This window comes from Mercenaria mercenaria, chromosome 9 (assembly GCF_021730395.1).
Source record: "Mercenaria mercenaria strain notata chromosome 9, MADL_Memer_1, whole genome shotgun sequence".
In the NCBI taxonomy this organism is placed as follows: Eukaryota; Metazoa; Mollusca; class Bivalvia; order Venerida; family Veneridae; genus Mercenaria; species Mercenaria mercenaria.
In genome coordinates, this window is record NC_069369.1 from 49,344,606 (window position 1) to 49,355,628 (window position 11,023).

General features: G+C 38.0%; 1 protein-coding gene across 1 annotated transcript; it reads right to left on the reverse strand.

Moving 5' to 3' along the window:
* Positions 1-2,695: 2,695 nt before the first annotated feature.
* LOC123546172 (uncharacterized) lies at positions 2,696-5,742 on the reverse strand. The gene is made up of 3 exons (XM_045332367.2): positions 5,156-5,742; positions 3,627-3,715; positions 2,696-3,384 (listed from the first exon to the last, which is right to left on the reverse strand). The coding sequence occupies exons 1-3, from the start codon at positions 5,481-5,483 to the stop codon at positions 3,058-3,060; spliced, it is 744 nt and encodes a 247-aa protein (XP_045188302.2). The 5' UTR covers positions 5,484-5,742; the 3' UTR covers positions 2,696-3,057.
* Positions 5,743-11,023: the final 5,281 nt, after the last annotated feature.

Here is an 11,023-nt window from a genome sequence, read left to right on the forward strand (position 1 = left end):
AGCAACCAGAGTTCTGCATGGATTGGAGTTTTTTTAACAACTTTGTTCGAGAACAAGGATAACTACAGGGAAACCGGTCTTCATTGTAGAAAGACGATGGCCATTTCGGAACAAGCTGAGTTCTTCCCACACAAGCAGACTCGCTACAAGTCCCTATGTATTTTTAAAACAAGAGATCGCAAAGGGATCTTGGTGCCTACCATCGAATGATCTTTCTGATGGAAAATTTTCTGCGTAATGTATCTGAATACAGATATAAGTAGGGCACTTCATTATGAGTTTTGTTCTGGTCCCTATGATCTTGACCAAATCTACCCAGAATCAATAGGGGTCATCTACATCATCTACACATCAAGACCAGTAAACTAGTGTATGTAGTTTCAAGGTCCCCAGTGGAATGGATCTCCAATTATTGAGCAGAAAACATTTTCAATGTTCAGGTCCATGTGACCTTGACCTTCGACCCAGTGACCCAAAAATCAGAAGGGGTCATCTACACATCAAGACAAATAAAGCTATGAAGTTTCAAGGTCCTAGGTGAAACGGATCTACAGTTATTGAGTGGAAACCGTTTTCGATGTTTTCAATGTTTAGGCTCTTATGACTTTGACCTTTGGCGCAGTGACCCCAAAAATTAATGGAGATCATTTATACATCAAGATTAATAAACTTATGAAGTTTCAAGGTCTTAGGTGGAATGGATTTCCAGCTATTGAGCAGAAACCGTTCTCAATATTAAGGTCGCTATGACCTTGAAGCCAAAATCAATAGGGGTCATCAAGACCAATGAACCTATGAAGTTTCAATGTCCTAGGTGAAATAGTTCTCTAATTAATGAGTGGAAACCGTTTTAAGTGTTTAGGCCCTTGTGACTTTGACCCAGTGATCCAGAAATCAATGTAGGTCATCTACACGTCAAGACCAATAAATCTATGAAGTTTCAAGGTGCTATGTAAAATGATTCTCCAGTTATTGAGCGGAAACCATTTCCAGTGAACTTGACCTTTGATAAAAAAAAAACAATAGGGTTCATCTACACATCATGATAAAAAAAACCTATGAAGTTTAAAAGTGAAATGGATTTCCAGTTATTGAAAAGAAATCGTTTTCGATCTTCAGGTCCCTGTGACTTTGAACTTTGACCTAGTGACCCCATCTACGCATCAAGACCAATAAACCTATGAAGTGTCAAGATCCGCGGTAAAATGGTTCTTTAGTTATTCAGCGGAAACATTTTTATGTTCATTGTGACCTTGACCTTTTACCCAGTGACCCCATTCTCACTTAAAATCAACTATTGTACTAGGGGATCATTCTGGCCAAGTTTCAGTGAAATCTCCCAGTAGTTTCTGACAAGTAGCGATAACAAAAAATTTTTTAATTTCATATCAAAGACAGTAACTCTTGATGTAATTATCATAATTGAACCATTCACACTTAGGACCAACTAGGGTACTAGGGGATCTGCCGGGTAGTTTCTGACTAGTAGTGATAACAAGAATTGCTAACGGACGGACGGACCATGGACGAAAAGCGATTTGACTTGCCCACTGTTGTTCAGATGGTGGGCTAAAAAACGACAATATGCACACACCCCGTAGCTAAAATCACATAATCGATCAATACAATTGATATATTGATCTCATCAATTCAGTTTGCATGCAGAACAATTTCCCCCAGGGCAATGAGCAAGAATCCAAAATTTAAACTCAATATCATTTCTGGTTCTAATGTTATTTTTAAAAAAAAAAAGATTTCAAGAAGAATCATATTCAGATTCAGAAGATACTATTTTTACCATGCCTAAAACATAAAACATCTACTACCCAAAATGGCTAATTCCTGTGAAATTTTGAACAATTTGGTTCAGCGGTTTCTGAGGAGATGCCATTTAAAGCAATTGTTGACAGCGACAGCCGGCGGACAAAAGAACATACTAAAACTGCACCTGACCGAAACCTGACCTTTAGTCAGGTGAGCTAAAACCAAGAGGGCCAATATAAGAAATCGCTCAACTGAGAAAAAATGGAAAGGTGATTTGGTGCAATTACAGTTTGGGAACAATCAATTTAATTAAGCAAGAAAATTTACAAGTCTGTCCTTATGTAAGTCTATCTTAGAGCTGCTTCCTGGGTGGGGTAAATTTTGACCCTAAAGGAATAATTTGAAGCAATCTTGTAGAGGACCACCAGATGATATTACATACTACATGTAGTAAGAAACTGCTTTTAAAAGTACGTCTGCCAGTACTGCTCAGTCATTTGAACATTGCCTCTTTGCGTAGAAGGTACTCTGCAAAAAGCCTTAAATCTTAAGCACTTACAAGCTGTGACCTTAACCTTGATCCGACCAAAGGGCCCAGACAATATGCACATCGCTTGGTATGAAAGTTTCATTTAAATCAAGCCAGTGCTTTCCGAGGAATTGGGCTGAAACTAATACAGAAATGTTACAGTAAGCCCAGTGGTTTAGGAGATGTTCTTTGAATGAAAATGTCGACAAGGGACGGACAATGAACGGACGAAAGCTAGGCGATCCTATGATAGGCTCATGTGAGCTTAAAAAACAAAAACAAAACCATATAAAGACAAAACGGTTCCATATTTGAAGGGAGATCGAATCTTTAAAATAATGTTGCTATCATATAATGAAATGTTGGTTCCATATAAAAACGAAACGGATCCATATATTGCATTTTCCAATTTATAGAATGAGTCTATACATACGCAAATAAGGCAGCCCTGGCGTTCCATAGATATGTCAGCCACCATATTTTTCGTTATGTTTTAATCAATGCGTCAGATAGAAAACTAGATCAGTGAGGTGGTATCTATCAGTGTCTTTATCATTTGCAATTTGTACATTTGTGATTATTCATACCAATGGATCGTCAGTAACAGTCGCACGATGTTAAACATGATTTTCATTGTATAAAACCAATGTCAGACGTGAGGAATCAGTTAGTCAAAAACCAGTCAACCAGTCTGTCACTGCAAACAGGGAGATGGAAGTCGTTATAGATCAAGAAATATTAACAAACGCATTTTATGAAATATCCTAAAAAAGAAGCCATCCAGAAAATGACGTTCGGATATGGTAAACTTCGCTGTTGACATCACAGTTGTTAGAAGAATGTTCTGTTCTAACAAACACGTGATCCCCGGCGTTTGCGTTGACAACAATCGTTGTACTGGCGGAATGGATATCGGTTATGTCTTGAGAGTCGGCATACGCTTGTCCCTTAATTTGTCCATTGATCATTATCTGTGCTTGTAAGAAACGTCGAACATTTGAACCAACAGTGACTGTAAAAACATATGTGCCGGTTATTGGTACATCAAAAATGCCGTCACCCACGTTATAGCTGTTCACTGTGTCTATTTCCTGTAACAGCGAAAACATAATTGTGTAAAGATTTGAGTTTCCAAATTTTACACATCATTATTACTATTTGATCATCATCTGAGATTTTATATTTGATCATAAAGATATATAATTTTTAATTTCATAAAAATGTATTGTATTTCGAAGTCAATAGTAGAAGTAAAAATAAAGACTGGGCTTTATTTACAAGACACGTTACAGGAGAAATTCTTTCTGAACTTGAAAATTATCAAATATGTCACCTCAACATCAAAAATGTATATTTCATGGTTACTGTAGCAACGGTTTCCGCTCAAGTATACATGAAAGGCAACATTTGTAGATTCTTGACCTAAAATATATACACATAATATGTTTTTATAGTAGTTCCATTTAAAATATCTGAGATCAACGTAAAAATGAGGCATGTGGAAGATGTTACATATTGCGTGCCTCAACATAAGTCATAAAATGAGACATGACAAAATAAAATCACTCCGAAGTTACAAATTGCATACTAAACATACTAAAATTGATGGATTAAAGTTTGAAAACTTTCTTGGTGAATGTATGACAGATAACAAAGAGCCTAGAAATTATGCACATGAAAGAAAATATATAATATTGCTGAAAAGGTATCATGTATTTGGCGTTTGGATAAAAGTCTGGACATATTTTCTAAAGCGTCTTGCATGTGACTTTGATCTTGGGGGCACGGACTTGATTCGCACGCGCGGCATACTTCATCGTGCTCAACATTTGCGAATCCATTGAATCGTGTTTACGTAACATCTGACTCATACCAGAACATACTATTATGTTCTTCTTATTTGTCATTAAAATAGGCCGCAGCTTGAAATATTTTGGTAAGCACCACAAGCAAAATTAATGCTAAAATAAATTGTGTCTGAGCCTAGTACGAGAAGAAGACTTTGTTTAGGAAATAATGTACACTAGGAAAACCGTTTTTTAACGTTATTAATGCACGAAAATTGGTTATATGTCCGCGGAATAATTTCACGAGGACATTGCCCGAGTGAATCATTCTGGGGACGTATAACCGATTTGAGTGTATTAATTTAAGTAAAACACGATTTTGTTATACATCATTTCGATTCTAATATGCTTTTATTATAAAACAGTAGATAAAATATAGTAGCGCTCTTTCTTGGTCGCAACAAAAATATTGACGTCATCGCACGTTAACGTGACGTCATTTTAACGTAAGCGTGTTTTAACAGAAACAAGCATATTGGAATATATTTTAAGCCCTATGTTAAACCCTGACCACTGCTGAGGCATCAAAGTTTGGTCCAGAGAACCTGGCTGGAACAAACTCACTATTGCTTGGTGTAAAAGAATAAACCTGAGATTTCTGGAAAAGATGCTATTTAGCTTGATAGGCCGAAAGATTATAGCCTACTTGGAGAGCTTCAGCGGTTCCGTAGACTGGCGATATGAAGAAGATAAATTACGAAAAAAGATTTCGATGTAACGGGAAAGATTTGATATAGCGAAATAGGACTTGGTTTCAGTGAATAAGATTTCATTTTAACGAAAGAAGATTTCGATTAAAGGTATCAATAGTTTGTTATAACGAAAAAAAAGTTATTTGTTTTACATGTAAGATGAAAATATCTTTCAATCATGAACACCATATCTTACATTTTCACTCGTAGTTGTGCCACTCCTGAAAATATTGCATCTGGTGTTCACTCGTGAAACATATTTCAATCGACCCACTGAAACAAACAAATATCCTCTTTCTAATTTTGCAAATGGTATATCTTACGTTTAATTCTCCTTGTATCGGTCGAAGTTATTTCGCTTTCCGTTGACTCTGGAACATTTTCGTCACTTGTATCTATCGTTTCGTCGTAACTAGAACATTTCTTCTCAAGATCACCCATTCTTTCTTTCAAACGTGTGACTTCGGAATCTTTTTCAGCTACTTGCACATTGAGATCAGCTACCTGAACAAGAAGATTATCAAGCTGACTTTGCTGCAGTTTGATAATCCTCTCTAATTCCAAAAATCTGTCATCAGTCTCGGAACTCCTCAGTGCAACCGACGCATTTGACAGAAACAATACAAGAACTGAAACAGCTAAAGCAGCCATTATGGCATAAACTTAAGAAGTATGAAATAAGCTCCAAAATTTAATGAATGTGAAATACAGCAGGTGTAACATTTGACAAAGATAGGGCATGTTGGACAGTGAGAAAGTTACAGTTGCACCTAAATAGAACCTTTCTTTTTTTCATTTAATAGTTCCAAATCAAGCAAAAAATGTTCAATTTTAATGTTAATCTCCTAGGTATTTGCAGCGAATGCGCATGGACAGAATCCATTTCTGTGGTCCGCTGGTATGTTTGCCCCATGGCACTTGGCCTATACAGAAATACCGTAAACGATTTATTGGCACAGCAGCCCTCACTTACTGCCCTAAAGCTCCGTAGAGCTTGGGATGGCCAAATCAACGTTTATTATTACATAAATCAGTGTATAAATCAATGGTTTAAAGTACGTGCTATTGACAGGTCTATAGTTCAAAACATACTTGCTAGGCTAAAGTTAAAAACTGAGAGCAGTAACGTTGAAATTAATTTCTGATATCATGTAATAAGCACTTTGAAAGGCTTTGCCGGTCAATAATATACAGCTACATACATGTATCTACTGGTCAATGATCCAAGAAAATGGCTTTTGACGGTCAAAAGGAAACTATTTGCCGAGCCGAAACTGGTGAAATTATAAATAGAATTGTTATAAAAAACGTGTTTGGTGGTATTACTTTGAATTTAAACATTTATCAAACATTTTAACTAAGCATTTATTTAATTACTTTAAGGAATGGACTAATTGTCAGGCCAACAGTCATTTAGAAAGAACTAAGGAGTCTAATGCTCGTTCGCTTTCCTTTTTCAAAAGTATAAGGAATAGAAAAAACACTGAATATCAAAATGATTAAATTTCAGGAAAACATTTACAAAAATAAGGTAGGAAAGAAGTTTCAAACACGTAAGGATAACATACAAAGTGTTGAGATTGCATGTTATAGTGCTAGAAAAATGGAATAAGGAACAGGTCAGAACGCGGGACATACAAAAATCGGAGCCTGAACGGGAATGCATACAAAACTGAGACTGGTCTCATTCAACGCAGTTTCTCGAACATCCCCCCACCCCCCTCAACAATTATCGAGGACATGCCCATGACTGTTTTGCTGAGAAAGGCAGAAAACTTAAAAGGGGGTCTTTCCGAGGCACCGTCTCATATAGTACTGGCGAATGAGTAAGCGTGGGGAGTTTGGACTGGTCTCTTTCTACGCAGCTCTCCGGGCATTCCCTAATAAGTATGGTTTCAAGGACGTTTTGCCGACAGAGGCGAAAAATTCAACAGTGAGGTCGCCGCTCCGCAGTGCCGTGCCGCTCTACTGTGAGGCAACTATGTCCGGAGATTGTAGCTGGCGAACGGGTACGCAAGAGGAGCTGCGACCAGTCTCATTCAACGCGGCTGACCCAGCCGAGGTTTTAAGATTGTAGACCTTACAATAAGGGTATAAGAGCCGCGCCATGAAAAATTATCAACATAGTGGGTTTGCGACCAGCATGAATCCAGACCAGCCTGCGCATCCGCGCAGTCTGGTCATGATCCATGCTGTTCTCTTTTAAAGCCTACTGCAGTTAGAGAAACCGTTAGCGAACAGCATGGATCCTGACCAGACTGCGCGGATGCGCAGGCTGGTCTGGATCCATGCTGGTCGCAAAGCCTCTATGTTGGTTTTCCCATGGCACGGCTCATTATTAAAGTGGTTCCTTATACCCTTTTCGAAAGTATCAAAAAGGAGGTACACATTGCTGTCATGTAATGTTTTAAATACGTCAGCGGTATCTCCGACAGAGTCAAGAGAGTATGCCTCAGAATAGACAAAGTTCGAATAAGGAACCGGAAATATATTTACATGATATAAGGAGTTTGTACGTAACCAGACCAGTCTCATTCGACGCAGCTAGCCAAGCAATCCCTGACAAGTGAAGGTCTTGTGTACGTGGCGGCAACTGTTCCGTTGGCAGATGTTAAAAAGCCAATATGCAGGTTGCTACAATGCGCTGTCACGCTGTATTACGGGAAAAAAAACTTTTAACCGACGAACAGGTTGGTTTAGAAAGCCTGAGCTGATCTCGTTTGACGCAGTTCCACTGTATTACACGGTCACTCTGTCCGGATTTTGTAGCTGGCGAACGTAGTCCCGGTCTCATTTAACGGCGCAACTCGCCGAGACTAGGTGTTAAGATTGTACCTCACAATAGGGGTAAGAAATAAAACAACTACCGAAATATCTTTTTAAAAGTATAATGTATAAATCTAAATAAAATGTATCACTCTGCAGGGTGTTTCTCAAGAAAGGAGTAAGCATGAACGAATTTTATAACAATTTTCGGGTGTTATCCTAAACTGTCATATGTAGGCCATAAATGTCAAATGCGTATTGCTTAGCGCTTATTTAAATATAGGGATGATAGTATCATTTTATGAATGTATATTTTGAATAGTCATTGGCCTTCGTCACATAATTTTGCCTTTGTTAAAGTCTCTCCTCTTAAACAGTTTCAGTCCCATGTTGCTATGGACGGGGAACATCTTATTGCTTCAAATCAGATTTTTAGTTTATACATACTAGTAATTTATTTTAGGTCGATTGTGAAGGAAGTTCTACAACTTATATTAATCGCTCTCGACACCTCATTCCTGATGGAATCCATCGCCACGAGGGTATGAGTGAAGAGGCCAGTTTCCCTTTTTAATGCTGAGCGTCAAGCAAGGGAGCTACTGGTACCAGTTTTCACGTCTTTGGTATGACGCGGCCGGGGATCGAACCCACGACCTCCCGCACTCGAAACGGACGCTCTACCACTAGGCTATCGAGGTCTAAATCAGATTTTTAGAACATTTTTTCAAATAGCTCATAAAGTTAAAGCATTTCACATTTAGCATTAAGTATATGGCATTTAGCATTAAGTATTTGGCAATTAGCATGGCGCACCGGTTAATAAGTAAAAGAAACTAAATTATACTATACCCCTTTAAGCGGAAAGGGATAGCGTCTTATTGAGGCCCTTGTACGCTTCCTGAATAAAATAAGTACAAAATTTAAATGTATTTTAGAGGCATTCAGTTGGTGATTTTTTAATGATTATGGAACTAAGGATTTGGAACTAAGGATTCGCAAGAATGAGTAATTGTTTTGTAAAATAATTGAATGCTTCGGAGGTAGCTTTATGTGTAGAAGAGGTCAACAATCACCGCACTAGAAACAGTCTCATCAGCTAATTATCTTGGTGGTGTCACATTCTCAAATAACTAAACATGGAACAAACAGATAACACCACCCAGAATGCAAGCCGGACACGATGTAACATTACAGTTTACTCAGTTAAGCTTAAATCTACAGCGTACGCATACAGAACACTAATGACACCCTAGCTCGAGTACTGCTCCTCTGTTTGGTCGCCATACATCAGTGTTGATATCGGACAAGTTGAGCCTGTGCATAGACGAGCTGCCCGATAGACAATGCTCATCTATAGACGCACCTGCAGTGTCCCCGACATGTTGACCGCCCTAAACTCGACCTGATTACGTCACATGTAGCCTGGTTCAAGACTGATTGTGAGACTACCGCTCTACAATCAGGCCGTTTATGAAACGTAGAGGGTAAACACGGGCACCAGTCTACGTCATATTTTCTATACCATTACCCGTAACTTAGTTGCCATTCCACCAGAATCCTATTTAATTCCATATAAAAACGATGTCGTGTATCCCATTCAATGGCCTGCTGACAAATCCAAACAAGCTCACATTTTTAGTTTCCATTTTTCCGTCATACCATTGTCCACTGGAACTCGGTCCATGAGGAAATTGTCTCTCTTGGTGCAATTCAGTTCAACAAAGCAGTCAGCTGACATGCGTCGATGCCCCCGTGAGTGGTTTGACTAACTGGAAGATAGATTCATAGATTAAAGTGCATATTTCTACTTTAAAATAATAATATATGCTAGAATTCAAGTTTCAGCGGCAAACATTGAGTAATTAGAGTGAAGAAACCTTGACCTTGAAAGTATGACTAGCAAGTGCGAATACATATGCCTTCGTTTAGCTGAGCCAGCTAAAAAGTGGAGCTGTCGTTTTGACAGGGACATAAGGAAAACTGAAATAGAAATAGTGAAAAAAAAAGATACGAATGGCATATATCCTTAGGACGGCCAGCACATATTTATGCAATCTCGCCAGGCATACGTATGTTTTTGACAACACAGAAAATGACGTCACTCGACCTTCAGCTATTTTCCGGAAGTAAATAAAATGAAAGTAGAAATGCTAAACTTGAAAACGAAAGCCGCATTTTGATTCGTAGATAGTCAGGGGTCACGCGCAGGGGTCACCCCGTCTAAATGCATGCGCGTGGACTTTTTTTTTTTTTTTTTTGCTATTGGGGAGCCAATTTCCAGCACTTTATTACGAATTGAAATTACCTGGTCTTTAGTACAGCATGTCAGCTTTTAATCTATGAAAAAATATATGAGCTCTGGATAAACAGAAATTCCACAGGGGTCCGTAACGGACCAAGGGTACATCAATAATTTTGGAACTTCATCAAATCGCTCAAAATGTCATTTTTGATGTTGTCTGAGAGTGTCAGTATATGCCTCAGATGTAAGATATAACCGTATTTGAGAGCTGCCGACCTAGACATTTCAGAAATATTTTCAAAATAAGTTTCCTGTCATAAATGTTGTTTCTACGGAAGCGTGAAAGGGCCATCAGACGCTAATACGTTTTAGTACGTTAAGGCTGCGGAAAGGATATATTTCGGTTTATTTTCAGGTTTAACTGAGTTATCGGAGTATAAAACCGTGTTCAGGTATTTGCTCTTGGCAAATTTGGCTTTTTCTGTCATCAGATTTCAGGACCAGAAAAGCACAAAGTTTAGGCTTGTAAACTGGAAACTAGATGTTAGACATGTATTGCTAATGGTTTGTAATGAGACTTATATAATCATATTAAAATTGCAATATTTTTATTTCAGGTTTATACATGTAGTAACTTGGCAGACGTTCAATTATGCGAGCATGTGAACACTATTTATTGCCTCCTTAAGAGCGAACCTTGAACATTTTGTTCTTCTGTGTCCATTTTATTAGATGGTTGTGATGCTTTTTAGTATTACTCATGAAAGAATATAAGTGTAAAATTTAATTTTGAAGCAATATGTCAATTTTACAGAACTATTAATAAGGGGAGATCACCACGATTCAGGCCTGGCAGACTCCCCTTAAGCTACCTTCATAGCACGTTTTAGAGAAATAAAGTCATTCCTAACCTATGAATTATTTATCTATTTTAGTAAAAGCGACCCCAGTCTTGATCTCAGCGATCCAAAATACAATCCTATAAAGACTTCTTATCAAAATCGACCAAGTTACGTCATTGGTCGAGAACTATCTTTTGTTTTGTTTTTTACCCCAGTGACATTAAATGCATTACTAGCCTATGTCTCTCATAAACTATCTACATACCAAGTTTCATCACAATATCTCATTCCTAAGTAACTTTCACCTCAGTTCTGACTCAGGATTGATCTACATATCAGCA

Coding starts and splice junctions, on each gene's coding strand:
- LOC123546172 (XM_045332367.2), bottom strand. CDS start 5,483: ATGGCTGCTTTAGCTGTTTCAGTTCTTGTATTGTTTCTGTCAAATGCG. Junction 3,716..5,155: donor CGATACAAGGAGAATTAAAC/GTAAGATATACC, acceptor TATATATTTTAG/GTCAAGAATCTACAAATGTT. Junction 3,385..3,626: donor TATACATTTTTGATGTTGAG/GTGACATATTTG, acceptor TCGCTGTTACAG/GAAATAGACACAGTGAACAG.